The 16,364-nt window shown below is 36.2% G+C and overlaps 1 protein-coding gene across 1 annotated transcript in view; it reads right to left on the bottom strand.

Annotated features, from left to right (window-relative positions):
• The window catches only part of CBLB (Cbl proto-oncogene B), a 222,195-nt gene that overhangs the window by 64,003 nt on the left and 141,828 nt on the right, over nt 1–16,364 (bottom strand). Inside the window, exon 11 of the mRNA XM_035000236.1 lies at nt 182–367. Within this exon, the coding sequence (XP_034856127.1) occupies nt 182–367 (186 nt within the window). The remainder of the gene's footprint in view (nt 1–181; nt 368–16,364) is intronic.

The following is a 16,364-nucleotide window of genomic DNA, read 5'->3' as shown; positions in this document are numbered from 1 at the left end:
ACTTTTATAGTAATAAAGCAAAGATATGATAGTGGGCTCACCATAAGCAAAATGAGAAACACATCAAAGTTCTTCATAAACAATTAAGAGCACAAGAAATGCAAGGAATGGAATTCAAAGGAACTTGAGCAACCAGTAAGTGTTACTTAAATTATCTGTGTTTCTAATAAAATCCGTTTACCTTTGGTGAACCAGTTGGGCTGCCACAGGGAGACCGGACAATGCCTTTCTGAATTAGATCCAGGCGAGGAGGTACTGGTGGCAGGCTTAGATGTGGGATTTGGAGAGGATCTGGATGTGGTTTTCTTCTCTGTGCAAGGGGAGAGGATCCTGGTGATGTGACTGGTGAATTCTGCCTGTCAGTGCACTAGAATAGAGAAGACGAAAGATGATGGTGATTTGATATGGAAAGTGTATGCCTTTCAGTTCTTTTTATTTTTATTTTTATTTTTTTTAAAGATTTTATTTATTTATTTGACAGAGAGAGACACAGCGAGAGAGGGAACACAAGCAGGGAGAGTGGGAGAGGGAGAAGCAGGCTTCCCGCCGAGCAGGGAGCCTGATGCGGGGCTCGATCCCAGGACCCTGGGATCGTGACCTGAGCTGAAGGCAGACGCTTAGTGACTGAGCCACCCAGGCACCCCAGCCTTTCAGTTCTTAAGGAAGACATTTGGTTTGAGAAGGTGTCTGCCATTGATCATCTGTTAAACTCAGTTTACTCTGATTAATAGATGGAAAGCGCTCACATTGTCCCTCAAGGGCAGTATTATGTAAAGAATAAATGGGTAAGTTTCTCCTACATATTGCAGACAAGGTCTAGGAAAAAAGAAGTGCAAAAGCATAGTTTAAAAACAATCAAATGCAAACATTTCCTGCAGAAGCTCGTCCACATTTTATGAGGAAGCCAGAAATATACAATGCAGAAATGCACATTGTTCTTGGTTTCTAGACTATGGAATTTTCTTAAATCTTTGACTTATAGTATATTCTAGAACTTAGAAGTCATTTTGTTCCATACAAAATATGTATCCAGTGCATAGCCTACTTTCGTAAAACCAATTAAATCAGGCAGGGTTTAACAAATAAAAATTGTGTATTTAAAATAAAAACAGACCAACTGTTTTTTCCCCGGGACTTCACATGGAAAAGAAATCCTCAAGTTAAGTGTTTTTCTTTGCTACTAAAGGTTTTCTACTTTCTCTTCTAGATAAAATGGCATCGAAAAGCCAGTAACAAGTACTTTGATTTATAGATGTGTAACCTTTTTTTATCTTGGAATTTTTCTTTCTTTTTTTTTTTTTTTTAAGATTTTTTATTTATTTGACAGAGAGAGATACAGCGAGAGAGGGAACACAAGCAGCGGGAGTGGGAGAGGGAGAAACAGGCTTCCTGCCGAGCAGGGAGCCCGATGCGGGGCTCGATCCCAGGACCCTGGGACCATGACCTGAGCCGAAGGCAGACGCCCAACGACTGAGCCACCCAGGCGCCCCTTGGAATTATTCTTTTAATGTGACATAAACTGATTGTGATTTCATATAAAAACCATACCAATTAATCAAATAACCTTACCAAGGTAAACAATATTCTGCTATGAAATATCAGGCAGTTTCTTTTTCAAGGCAAGTTACTAGCTCTTTGGAGATCTAGGTTTGATTTTTGTACCTACTATGCTTTGATAGTCATCTGTTTCCTAATGCTAGTATTTTTAGAGTGTTAAGCTTACTGTTAACCTATTTTCCTCCTAACATTACTCACCTATATAAGAGCAGTCAATGTCAACAATTGACAATTTAATTCAAGCTGTAGCAACAGTAACAAAGATTTAGCCATTCTGTCTTTATCTGAGAGGAGATGATAGATTTGTGTTCACATCCACACTTAGTTACATTGTGTAAGGCTTTTTCTAATTAACTAAAACTGGGGTTTGTCTGGTGTTTTTCTCATGATTAGACTAGGGCTATGGGGCTTTAGAAGGAAGATGAAGGTCAAGTAATATTTTAACCACATCATATCAAGGGTCCAAACCATCAATATGATTCATCATTGTTGATGCTGACCTTGATTACATGGCTATGGTACTATCCGTCAAGGTCTCTTCCCTGTCAAGTTACTCCCGTTTTCTCCCCCTGTCCATACTATACTATACTCTCTGCAAGGAAGTCACTATGCACAGACCACAGACCACACTTAAGGAGTGGGGAATTATGGGCCCCACTGTAAAGGCTTCTTTTATTTTTTTTTAAGATTTATCTATTAGAGAGAGAGAGAGAGAGAGAGAGAGTGGGGGGTGGGGCACAGGAAGAGAATCTTCAAACCGACTCCCAACTGAGCAGGGAGGCCAATGCAGGGCTTGATCTCAGGACCTATGAGATCCTGACCTTAGCCAAAACCAAGAGAAGGATGCTTAACTGACTGAGCCGCCCAGGCACCCTGAGGCTTCTTAAAAATAATTTTGAGTGGCTACACAAAATCTTCTAGACCATACCTCAGATATACCTGAATATTGTCATGACATTGCTAAACTGCCAAGTCTCTGCTTCTCTGAAGGGTGCCAAATAACTAAAATAGGTCAACAAATTTACCCATAATTTTACATGACAATTTTAAGAACCTTTTCTTCTTTTTAGTACTTCCATGATTCTTTTTTATATTTATCACCCTGCAATAAGGCAAAAACAAAACAACAACAACAACAACAAAAACCCTCAAATGTTACTAAATTAGAAGAGAAAAAGTAGAAACTCTGTAGTAACAATAAACTGATTTTAATGCAGGCAGTGATTCTTAATAAAATGACAATTCTACCCAAAAAGCCATGGAGCCTCACATGGTCAGGAATTTGAACCTTCTGGGATAAAAATGATCCAAAAATGATCATACACATAACATAAAGAACTCCTGATGTAAACTGTGTTTATCACAGTATCATAGTATTTTAGATCAGGAGGTGTCACAGATCTCTAATTCTCCACAGTTTCCATTAGGATAAATTACATTCTCTGAGAATTAGCAAAACATCACCTGATAAAAATGCTTTGTTGATCTGGTTATTGTCCTTTACAAAACAGACGCAAGAAGCAAAACAATCCACAGTTCCTATTCTAAACCACACACACACACACAGAAAGTGAATACATAGCACTTTATCCATTCAGTTGTTAGCAGAGAAAGTTTTCAGTACTAGGTGCACACAAAGCAGACTGCTGAATAAAACCTCTGCCCCTCTGAGCACTTTTCTTCCACAACTTTCTTCCTGCTTCCTTCATTACCTGGAAACAATTCTGACACAGCCAACAGCCCACCATCACTATTAGACCTTGAGTTCTGCTTTAATTATTAATATTTAAAGTTGCCAAATTCCTAATATGTTTAAATAAAGGGATGGATTTGATGTGAAATGAGTGAACTGTTAGATATTGAAAAGGTATACTGAAAATCATCAGGAGAGACATCCAAACCCATGTGTGTGGTGCAGCAATAACCTTGAACTTCTAGATACTTACAGATAAACATACTCTCAACAGCTTCGTGAATATAATTGGAAGCAGACCTTGCTTAAGGATAATTCATGTTGTACTCTCAAGGTGATTACATACCATCCTCCTGAAAAACTAATTCATTTTGAAGCATTACAATATCTGTAAGTTGACTTAGATTTTATGGAGGATATATTTGTATGTGAAGAAAAAAAGAACGTTTCATCTTTATTGATTATGTGGACTAAATTTACCATAATTTATTTATTTTCCTGAGTTCCCCTGAATTATAGTAAAATCTCCATGTAAGAGTAGATAAATTAACAATGCCCTTTAGATTAATAATGTATTATTCTTTGCTGAACCTTTTGCTCTATGAACAATTCTGTAATCAAGAGTACTGAAACTTTGCATTAACTTTTATTGCTGGCAAAATTCAATGCTAACTATGAACATCCGTAAACACTCTTAGTAGGCAGTTTTAGTAGATGGTTAATAAATAGCCACTTTTAATTTATTTGTATAATCACCATTTTTCCTTCCTATTTGATAGTCTAAGGAGAAAAGACACCTAACACTATGCTTCACACCCCAGCTCATAATTAAATTCTTAAATGAGGCATTAAAAATTCATGACATGAAAACCTATCAACTCAATGAGAAGAATGAAAAGTTGGCCCCTTTTTTCCCTTCTGAAAATAAAGAGAAGCAAAGAGAGTGATTTAATGGAGATCTAAAATTACTTCTCCTTTAAACTATACCTCTATCTCTATACAATGTTTAAATATTTAATGGTCTTTTAAAGGACTGTGATTCTACAGTACCAGAATCTCCCCCTACATAGGGAGAAATGACGAATGCCTTTAAAACTGAGCAGTGACAAAAACATGTGGCCAGTCATCTTTAGCCTGCCAATTTATACTATTTCCCAAACAGCTTCTACCATCAGACATTTCCCTCAGCTCTTCCTCCTGTGTCTTCTTCCACATGTCTAATCCCCATCCTAAGATCATTCAGGTCATTTACTCTTCTCTACTTCTTTTCTTTCTTTTTTTTGTTTAAAGATTTTATTTATTTATTTGACAGAGAGAGGCAGTGAGAGAGGGAACACAAGCAGGGGGAGTGGGAGAGGGAGAAGCAGGCTTCCCGCGGAGCAGGGAGCCCGATGCGGGGCTCGATCCCAGGACCCTGGGATCATGACCTGAGCTGAAGGCAGACGCTTAACGACTGAGCCACCCAGGCGCCCCTACTCTTCTCTACTTCTGATGTGTGATAAAGAGGGTTGTGGGGGAAAACAGCAACAACAAACAACAAACCTCAACTTATTCTCTGGTTCGGGCTTCAATTCTAAGACTGAACTATGCTAACTTAACCACATGATGTGTCCAATATTCCTCAAAATCACTACCATCTTCATTCTGTATAGAAATGCAGACTTAGTACACGTATATAAAACTTCTTGAGGAGAAGAGTAGGAAAACATTTATTTAATCCTGAATAATAACAATTAGGTATTTTCGTTGCTAGGGATACACTTGATTGGAATATGTGAATTTCAAGTGTGACTAACTGTCACACTGAAGTCCTAAAGCCAACTGATTATAAAAAACAATGACCATATAGTTAGACGTGTAATTTGACATCCACGTATATTTTCTAGATGTAATGTTTGAATTTCAGCTAGAACTTTAAAATGCCACACTGTCTTGCACAAATCGCCCACCTGTTAATATTGTTACCTGTAGATTACAAAAAGGTTAATCCATTTCATGGAGACCTTATGGGTTAATAAAATTAAATGAAATATGAAATAAAAGCTGCCACAAAACATTTAATTTTATTTGGATGATATAATTAGGAGTATTGACTCTTTTGATATAGAAGTGATAAAATGCAGCCTATTACATCTCCAAAGTTCCAAAGTTTGCTCATCTTCACTACCAAAAGATAATTCTATTAGAGATATCCTTAAAGAAAAGGCTCCCACCCTTATTTCTTGTTTTGTCCTAGACAATTCCTTTCACTATCAGGCCTAAACAAAATCAAATATCTAAATGAACAATTAGACTAAAGTCTTAAAATGCATTCGAAAGTCAAAAATGTCATTTGGATTATTTGCTGTTATTAATTCTGATCATTAGCAAAAACTTCTAGAATTTAACATAAATTTTTAAAAAATACTTTATTTCTTTGACAGAGAGAGAGAGATAGTGACAGCAGAAACACAAGCAGGGGGGTGGGGGAGGGAGAACCAGGCTTACTGCCGAGCATGGAGCCCAATGTGGGGCTCGATCCCAGGACCCCGGGATCATGACCTGAGCCAAAGGCAGACACTTAACGACTGAGCCACCCAGGTGCCCCGATAAATTTTTATTTTTTTCATATCGATCTGGAGAGCATCTTAAATATAGAAATAAATAATAAGAGCAAAAGTAGTAAAGCGGAAGTTAACAGGTTTAGGAATATGTATGTTGTCAAACTGTTCACCATAATAAATAAGTTGTATTGATTTTTGTGCTCATCTCCTTGTGTCTTCAAGGAGACACACCGTTCACCATTCCACTTTTTTTTTTCTCATTTTAAAGAACATAATTCACTACACAAAATTTGGAATTATAGGAAAATGTAAAGAGCTTTTGAGGACATGTACACACAGCCATTGGTGATGTTTCCTAATCACATATACACATTTTTAATCTACTCTATATTGGCTAACAGTACTATAGCAAAAGAATTCTAGCTGCCATTAAACATTCTTCATGAATATAATTTTAAAGGGTGAATTATATGGATATACCAACATTTACATAATTATTTCCTGCCATGAACACTTGGGCTATTCTCAATTTTTTTCTATTGTAAAGTAATAAATAAAAAAGTCTTTGGTCATACACATTTTAAATTTTTTGTACAGACTTTGACTTTATTTAATTAAAAAAACTTTTTATTTGACTATAATTGACATGCATTTTAATTTTTAAGGGCAGAATCACAGAATGTTTTGAGCATAGGATAATAGGCTCATAACTAAACTAGGTAAAAGTTTATGAATATGCATAAGACCTTTTCTGTCCAAATGGTAAAAATAATTTATTCTTCTACCAGTTATGTGTGATGGTTACCACTGCACGAACCTCAAAAGCATAAAGTATTTTTAGTTTTGGATTTGTTTACTTCGATATTTGACTGGCATTTTAGTAGCACATGCTGATGTTTCACTTTGAACTGCTTTAATAATTAGAAAAGAATGTAACATTTTTTTGCCATGTGTATTTCTTCTTCCGCTTACTGGCTTTGCATGTTCTTTGTCTCGTTATCTGTATTATATTCTCTTAGGTACCCCTCATTGATTGGTATGAACGATTTATTAGGATAGTGAACCTCTGTTATGATATAATTATTATAAATATTTTTTCCCAGTTTAATTTATTTTCTTCATTATTTTATGATAGAGACTTTAGCTCTGTTCTTCTGGTTTTAATCTCCTAATGAATAAATAAAATCTAATTAGTGTAATAAGAAGGCATAGTAATCAAGGGATACTTCAAAAGATCATGTCCATTCTGCCACTGCCTTAAATGGAGTCCTTTCTTGGTCACTCCATCTTTATCTGTCTACTCTATTAAGTTAGGATAAAGAAATGGAAAGCTATGGAAAAATTAACTAGTTAAGTATAGGAAGTGGGATATGAACATGGAAGTAACTGTAGAGAATTTACTACACAATATAAAACAACCATTTACATAAATGCAACTACAAGAGTTGGGAAAGATGGAACCATCCTTGCACATTACAGAATGGTTGATTTTTATAATTTCATTCCTTTATTTTGATTTTGGGTAATTCTCACTTTTTTCTCCTATTACACTTGCTTTCAAAACTTTAGAATAAATTATCTTTTTTCATTTCAGCTCCTTTCAAAAACAAAAGCTGAGCACCTTAACTCCTGCCTGTATTACCATCATACCAGCATATTCATCTATCTTAACAATTTCTCCTAAGTTCTTTAATACTGGGAGTGATGAGTATGTCTTTAACAAATTGGAATCCTGGTGCTCTAGAAATTTAAAGACCACATCTGATTCTTTTATGTCTGCATACTTACCAATTTTTCCTAGCCCTTTGCTTCCCGAAAGGAATAAATGCTATTCTTTATTTCTCTAACAAACTTTACAGAATTCTTTAGCACTCAGAATAGGATGCTAATGACCACCATAATGAATAGGGAAATCCAAATTTGCAATTTTAACAGAAAATCCTGAGAGAAAAGGCCCAAGAAGTAAAGTAGTCAAAAGCCCATCTCAGGATGCTCAGCAATTACCAATAATAGTCGGGGATTCATTCTATTTTAGTCACTCTTCATTTTATCCACACCTTTTCAAGAGCAATTTTATAAAACCTTTAATAAGATCCATTATTATGGAAATGCAAAACATTTGGTAAGAAACCTCAAACCCAGCCAGGCTATTATTAAAAACAGGATAAGAGAAAACCTCTCCAATTACTAATAAGATGAGAGTACTGACAATCCCAAAGATAATCAAAGTCAATTTTATAATATTTCTAACAAGATTTTTACTTAATGAATTTTCATAACTGAACAAGGTAGATCCACATATTATAAGGATGATGAGAAGGACTCTTAGAAGGTCAATGTTTTTCCCTAAATGCAGGAAAATTAATGAAGGACACTAAGAAAACTTTTATCATTAAAATATAATATTTTAAGTATAGTTTCCTTGCTGCTAACTATCCTTTTGGTTCTTTTCTCATGTTAATTTGTGAACATAAAACCTAGAGTCTTTTAAAGAACAGCCTATACTGAATATTATTCTGAGGGTATCCATTACAAAAACATTTATCACACACACATACACTGATCCATATGCAATTATGACTTATGTTATCTATTTTGGAATACCTGTACCATTTTTTTTTTTAGGTAATAAAACTTATATGAGGAATGTGATGTAAAAGCAATAGAATCATGACCTGCTTATCCACAGTCCTACTGCCAGAAGCTTTAATCTGTAGCAATTTAGGGAGAAACTGAGAGTAAAAGAGAAGAGTCCTCCCAATTTGATCTACAGATTCAATGCAATTCCAATCAAAATCCTGGCAAGTTATTTTGTTTGTATCGTCAACCTTCTAGAAGTTTATATTGAGACAAAAGACCACAAATAAACCAACATGATATTGAAGAAGAACAAAATTGGAGGACTGACACTACCTGACTTCAACACTTACTATAAAGCTACAGCAATCAAGGCTCTGTGGAATTGTCAAAAGAGTAGCCAAATACTTCAATGGACCATAATGAAGAGCCCAGAAATAGACCCACATAAAAACAGTCAACTAATCTGTGGCAAAAGAGCAAAGGTAATACAGTGGAGCAGGCAGTCTTTTCAACAAATGGTGCTGAATCAAATGCACATCCACATGCAAAAAAAAAAAAAAAAAAAAAGACAAAGACTTTATACCTTCATTCACAACAGTTAATAAAACCCCTAGAAGATAAATAGGAGAAATAAAGATGACCTTGGGTTTGGTGATCACTTTCTAGATGCAACACCAAAGGCGTGATCCATGAGAGAAATAACTGGTTACATTAGACATCACTAAAATTAAAAATTTCTGCTCTGTATAAAAAACCATCAAGAGAATAAAAAGGCAAGCTACAAACTAGGAGACAATATTTGGAAAAGACACATCTGTAAAGGACTGTTATCCAAAATATACAAAAAACTGTCAAAACCCAACAATAAGAAAATGACTGGATTAAAAAATGGGCCAAATACCATCACAGAGACTTCACCAAAGATATACCAATGCCAAATAAGCATATAGAAAAGATGCTCCTCATCATATATCATCAGGGAAATGTAAATTAAAACAATGAGATACCACTATATACTTCTTTGATGGTACAAATCAAGGACACTGACAACACTAAATGCAGGAGAGGATGTGGAGCAACGGGAACTCTTATTCATTGCTAGTGTGAATATAAAACGATACAGCCACTTTGGAAGACAGTTTCATGGTCTTAGAAAACTAAACCTACTATAAGTGTATATTACTCATTGAAAGAAACCAATCTGAGAAAGTATGTTGTGTATGATTCCAGCTATATGACATTCTAGAAAAGGTAGAGCACAGAGGATTTTTAGGGCAGTGAAAATACTCTGCATGATACTATTATAGTGGAAATGTGTCATTATACATTTGTCCAAAACCGTAGCCATGTATAACACCAAAAGTGAACCCTAATGGAAACCATGGACTCTGGGTGATAATGATGTATCAATGTACGTTCATCAATTGTAACAAATGTGCCCCTCTAATGGGGGATGTTGATCATGGGGGAAGCTACTACACATGTATGGGGACGGGGTATGTGAGAAATCTCTGTACATTCCCTTCACTTTTGCCGTAAGACAGATGGTTGCTGTGGGTGTCATCAAAGCAGTGGACAAAAGGCAGCTGGAGCTGGCAAGGTCACCAAGTCTGCCCAGAAAGCTCAGAAGGCTAAATGAATATTATCCCCAATACCTGCCACCCCAGTCTTAATCAGTGGTGGAAGAACGGTCTCAGAACTGTTTGTGTCAATTGGCCATTTAAGTTTAATAGTAAAAGACTGGTTAATGATAACAATGCATCATAAAACCTTCAGAAGGAAAGGAGAATGTTTTTGTTGACCATTTGGTTTTTGTGTGTGTGTGTGGCAGTTTTAAGTTACTAGTTTTTAAAATCAGTACTTTTTAATGGAAACAACTTGACCAAAAATCTGTCACAGAATTTTGAGACCCATTAAAACAAAAGTTTAATGAGAAAATAAATAAATAAATAAAACCACTCTAAAAGTCTAAAATAAAGAAATGAAACAAAACAAAAAAACAACCAGCCTCCCTGCCCCCAAAAAAAAGTCCTCTAAAGAGGGGGAAATTTTCTGCTGCATTTTTTTCTATAAGAACATAATGTAAGGCACCTTGTTACCTCACTAAGCATACAGGTATTTGATTTGTGTATAAAATGAGGTGCACTATTTTAAATTATTATTATTGTTTACATTCCACTAACAACTTCCAGAAATTTTTAGAAACTACAAATTAGAAGCAGTGAAGAACAGGTAAAGGGTTAGAAACTTAACCTTGGAGAGCTACTGAGCGGAGGAAGAGTTGCCTTCCCTGAGGTTTGACGGGGAGGTGGTTGATAAAATTGCACATTTAAAGAAGTGCAAACAGCCTGACAAGTGAAGTAACCTCAGAGACGCTGCTCCATTAAAACTTAAACACTGTTAACTACACTGACCTATGCTGCTTCCCCTGGAAATTCCTGTTTTGAGGACCTAATCCCCTGGCTTGGGACCAGCCTCCATAGCCCTGAAATTTCTTTGAAGTTTATATTTTAATTTAAATATCTGTATGAATTTTGTATCCTGATCCAAATATTATATGTGATTTTAATTTAAATGTATGGCTCTCCTCTCTTTGTGCAAGCCCCCCACCCCCAAAATCTCATAGCAAATATAAGCTTCAAGAAGTACCTCAGGCTGATTGTAGTGGCTTCTTATGCCCTTTGATTCACTCAGCTGCATAACCAATTTTGAAAAGTCAGGGAAGGGTGACATATAGTTCAGAAATATTTCCATAAAAATGGCTGAGAAACAAGAACATTCTGGGGATTAAAGGAATAAACTTCAGTCTCTGAAAATGCCCTCATGTGAAACCCACACTGCTTTGCAAAATACCAGGTACAGCTGGTTTGAACAACAAACGATTACTATTTAGTTACTGTAGCTCTTCACTGTACTTTAGAGACTACTTAATTATTTCAATTTACTTATGTGGAAAACAAGACTATTGTAAGCTTATCTAAATTATTTAGTGTTTAAAATAGTATTTCAGCTGAAATGATGGCAACTTCGCATTTTCTTTGAGTTTTAAACCTAAAGGATGATTTTATGATAAATTATTTTACTGTGGCCATGCCATGAAATCATAACGATGTAGATATTAATATAGCAAAGAAATGCAATCAACTGCTTGCCAAACCAACACAGTTTTGGTGTCTAGTTCTTTCTAAATAATGATAGCTAACAGCAGCTAAGAGAAAAAAAAAACTTTCCACAGACATCTCAAAAATACTGATATTTAATTCTCAGAAGCACAGCAGTATCTCGTCTTAAATAACACTCTACAAAATAATGTTAGTAACAGCTAATACTTAACATTCACTATGTACCAGCACTGTTCCAACGGCTTTATACATATTAACTCATTTACTCTGAGTAGGGTTTCACAGACGAGGTCACTGAGGCACAGGGGGTTAACTAACCAATGCAAGGCACATCGAGATTAAGTAGAACATAAACCCAGGATGCTGGACTCCAGGGACCTTAAGAGAACTGTTCTTCAGTGTCACTACCAATCATTCAGTTAAAAGAAAACAAAAGAAAACAAAAGAACCTCTTCTCAGTGACATACTGTGTGTTAGGCACTATGTAAGTCTCTGGGAAGGAAAAGAAGGGCCAGGGCTAGGAGAGCAAGGCACAGCGTCTGGGCTCCAGTCTACCTACCACAAGGAGGCCGACTCAAATGAGGTACAGGTGTTCAAGTGCTTGCTTCTCCTAAACTACTCATTATACAAACCATTTTAAAGGAATCTGTAATGTCTCTGCAGTCACCTATAACTTCTTACAGCCCTTGGACAAGGCAGATTTTCCCTCGGTTAATCCCATACTGATATAAAAAAAAACGCTACTGTTTTGCAGGGAGAGCTCTAGGAAAATCAGTAAACAGAATGAAGTTAAATGAAAGGAACCTGTTGACTTTGCATGGCTACTGTCACCCAGAACTACCCACACCGCCCAGTGGGGGCGGTGAGGACTTCTGGCATGTGAGCAGAATAATTCTTCCTGGGTGGGACCGTTCCATGGCTTGCTGGAGGTCTCATACCACCGGCCACTAACTGCCACAGGTTTCTCCCACCCCTGAGTCACCGTAAAAATCAAAATGTCCTCACATATTTCTGAATACCTTCAGGAGGTAGACAGGCCTGCAGTTGAGAACCATGTCCTATATTTTGAATGTCTATTGTTATTTTTGTATTTCATTTTTGTTGTAAGTTTTATCTTTACTACTCCCACGTAGACCTGAGATCTGTGGCTGGAACCTAAGTCACATTAAAAAAACAACATTTTCCTAAAGACGCTGATGTGTGCACATGAACTCTTTCCTCAGGATCAGGAATACCATGGGTCCTTTCCTCACACATTATTATTGTTGGGACAAGCAAGAATTAGGTAATATATGAAGTTTTTAATTAGTAATATGTATTTTAACCGATGATGGCAACATTAGGAGAATGTCCAAAAAAGGATAAAAGAATGACTCCCTTGATCCCTGTATTAATCTCAGTTCACATACTTGGTCAGTCTGTCAACATTTTCATTTTTGAATGCAAATCTTTATTTTGTTTGTAATTTTACGTATCGGGTGAAAAATATGTTCTATCAACATAATTGCTGAGGAACTCTTAAGATCCCTTACACCTTTAACAAAATGAAACAAAACTCTCTGACTGGCAGTAGACACCTTTTCTTAGCTCTGATCTGACTGAAATCAGAGAGAAGGACATGATCTTACCAATCACACCCTAGACTTCCTCTGAGGACTCACTCAGATCCAATTATCCTAGAAATCCTGACAGCTTGAGAACTCAGGCAGAGGTAAAATTTCAAGCAAAATCTAAAACATCTTCTAGTTAAAAACATAAAACAGACTATTTCTAGGATGGTAACCCATATGCTGTATTGTAGATTTATACATTCTGTTTGCTTCTGTAAGATTAGCATTAATATATTTATAAAAGAAACAATAAGATATTCTATATGTTCAGTATGCAACTATTTATAAACTCCAGCTACAGGATATCACCATGGTAACAGGAATATACAAACAGCCCAGTCCTCCATGCTATGATAGAAGCATTACTAATTTAAAGAATGCGATATGTTTAAGACAGGCAAAAATTAGTTCACAATATAGTCATCAACCTGCTCATAAACAGGAGAAAGAGGAGTATTTGAAATAGCAGATAGAAGAAAACTGAATCATTCCACTGGACAGTGACTTACAATCACTCTGGAAGTTGAACGAATGAATGAATGAATGAATGAGTGAGTGACTGAATGAGTGAATGAGGCAAAAGAATGAAAAAACAGAGAGGAAGAAGATTCAGGTAGAATAGCTATTGTGTCAAAATGACAGTGTGATATTTGTTTATAACCTCAGCTGTTAGAACTGAATAGTATCTATAATTTGATATTTTGTACATTTATATTCAGTCTTCAGTTTGGAATAAAGAAAGATATGTTAGATCAGGTCACCGATTTCAAAGAGCATGTGAGCATGCATGTCCATTTATTATTTCACTTAATATTTACTGCGTGTGTTTATGTACCAGGAAAACACAAAAAGAAAGAAGACATTGACACTGGCCTTAAGAATTAATAGTCTAATGGAGAAGGCGGTCCTCTAAATAAAACAAAACAATCTCGTGTAACTCCTGAGACAGAGGTACATATAAAGTGTTATGAGAACATAATGTCATAGCAACGTTTTTCCCAATTAGAGAGAACTGATGCTTCAATCTACACTAAAATTGAGGTTTTACTGAAAGTTAAGTGGCAGGGATTTATGAAATATTATAAAATTTACAATCTGTTTAATTGACTAGAAGCAGATAAGTGCACATGAAGACATTTAGTTGAAATATGATTCCTCAACTTACAAACAAATAATTACGAGTTGTTTAAATTTCACCAATATCTCACAACTGCCAGAGGGAAGGAGAGAAATCTGCAGTGGCGCTTTAGGAAATGACCTCGGGGACTGCCAACTAAGCCGCTGAAGGGGGGACTTCGGAACAATGAATATCTGAGACCACCAGTCTTCTCTTGGTAAACTAAAAAGAAGACCAGTATAAAAACCTCTCAGCAACCTGGACAGAAAGCTCCCCAGTGTGCCACGGAGAACAGAACATGCCCGGTCTTGTGAGTGGGTGAGAAGAGGTGGGTAGACCACAAGAGTCGCCCTGAACATTCTGCTGCGCACCTTAGGTCACCAGTGATTCCCTTCGGTTGTCGGGGCCACTGCTGAGCAGGGCTCAAGCTTCAACATACTTCAGTAGGAAACAGACCAAGATGGCAACTTTCCCTAAACTCCTGGAGGGCAGCTACTGTTACCCGCAAGCCGTTAAAGGATATAGAGTTCTTGAAAGAATTCCTCTTAAGACCCCGCTCTCCTCCCCTGACATCAATCACTGAAAGAAGAAAATCCATTTAGTAAAGAAAAGTGAAATGCCTTTCTCCTAACTAGGAAACATTACCTCCTAGGTCATGTGAACTACTTGAACTGCTGTATGTTTCTTAACGACTTTTCTGTTATTCCCTATTATCCATGCATTCAATAAACATTCTTTATATGCTTGCTGCGTCCTAGACCTGAGTCTTGCAATCTTTTTTTAAAGGGCTAGATAGTAAATATTTTAGGATTTGCAAGCCAAGCCAAGATGGATGAATAAATAAATAAATAAATAAATAAATAAATAAATAAATAAATAAATAATCAAGGAAATTATGTAGGTACTTATAAGCTCATTTAAATATATAGACTTATAAAATGTAAAATCATTCGTAGCTCACAGAAAAACCAAGAAAAACAGGCCACAGCTTGCTGATTCCAGTGCTAGATCACTGTCAAATATCCAGGCCAAGCTAAGACCATTACGTTATCAAATTAAAAGGAAAGGTCTTTTGCATCAAGACCTAGCTTCTTCCGATAAGAGCCTACAAGGATGATCTAAGAAAGCTCTGTCCAACAGAACTATCTATTGGAGAATAGATATTTCTATTATATCAATAATATATATCTCAATACCTATCGAAAATGTTCTATATCTGTACAGGTCAATAGGTGGCCACTAGACACAAGCGGCTATTGAGCATTTAAAATATGTTCAACGGCACTCAAGAACATTTTATTAAACTTTAATTATTTTAAATTTACATTTGAATTAGCCAAATATGGCTAGTATACCGGAAAACAGATTTAATAGTCATTATGTATCAATTGGCAGGTCACAACTTAATTTTGTTTGGGTTTTTGGTGACCTGTTAGGTAGGTGTGGGTGTAAATATTTTTATAGGGCATAAATATTTTTAGAATTTTGTTTTTATCAACAGATCAAATTTAAATTATTTTTAACTTCTGGTTAAAATTGTATTGGGGGTCAGTCATTATTCATGATATACATTATATTATAGAACTGAAAAGACCTTCAGAGGACAGGTAGTTACGCTCTATCAAGTACAATGTGTGTGACATGTTGCATAGAGGGCAAAACAAGCATATTGGGTAATGGCTCACAGCTGGACTTTTGAAGTTAGGAAGATCTGGAATAAAGTATTGGTTCTGCTATAGAGTAGTACTGGGGTCTTAGGCAAGCTATTTCACCTCTTCCTCAGTTTCATCCTTTGTAATACATGTAGGACAGTAACAGTAGCTTCTTCATTGGGTTGGTGAAATAATCAGATGAGATCAAGGATTGAAGAACCCAGAACAGTGCCCTGTCACTGAAATCATCACTGTTACCATTATATTAAAATTAATAATACTGCATGAGGAATGTTCTAGCATACGCTCTATAATCTGACTTAGTAGAAACCATTTTATGACTCAGCATGGGAGGGAGCTATGCATGTGGTTTGGGACATATCGCTATTATCCAGAAAACGTAAGTTAGAATCTGGTCTCTACAACCTACTAACGCAGCAAGTGACATGTGTAGTCTGCGCCTCACTTCCCTATCTGAAGCATGAGAATA

The sequence above is a fragment of the Mirounga leonina genome, unplaced genomic scaffold (genome assembly GCF_011800145.1).
Source record: "Mirounga leonina isolate KUSES-001 unplaced genomic scaffold, KU_Mleo_1.0 Mir_115, whole genome shotgun sequence".
Classification (NCBI taxonomy): Eukaryota; Metazoa; Chordata; class Mammalia; order Carnivora; family Phocidae; genus Mirounga; species Mirounga leonina.
Note: the sequence above shows the minus strand (reverse complement) of the source record. Positions and strands in the feature narration are given on the sequence as shown.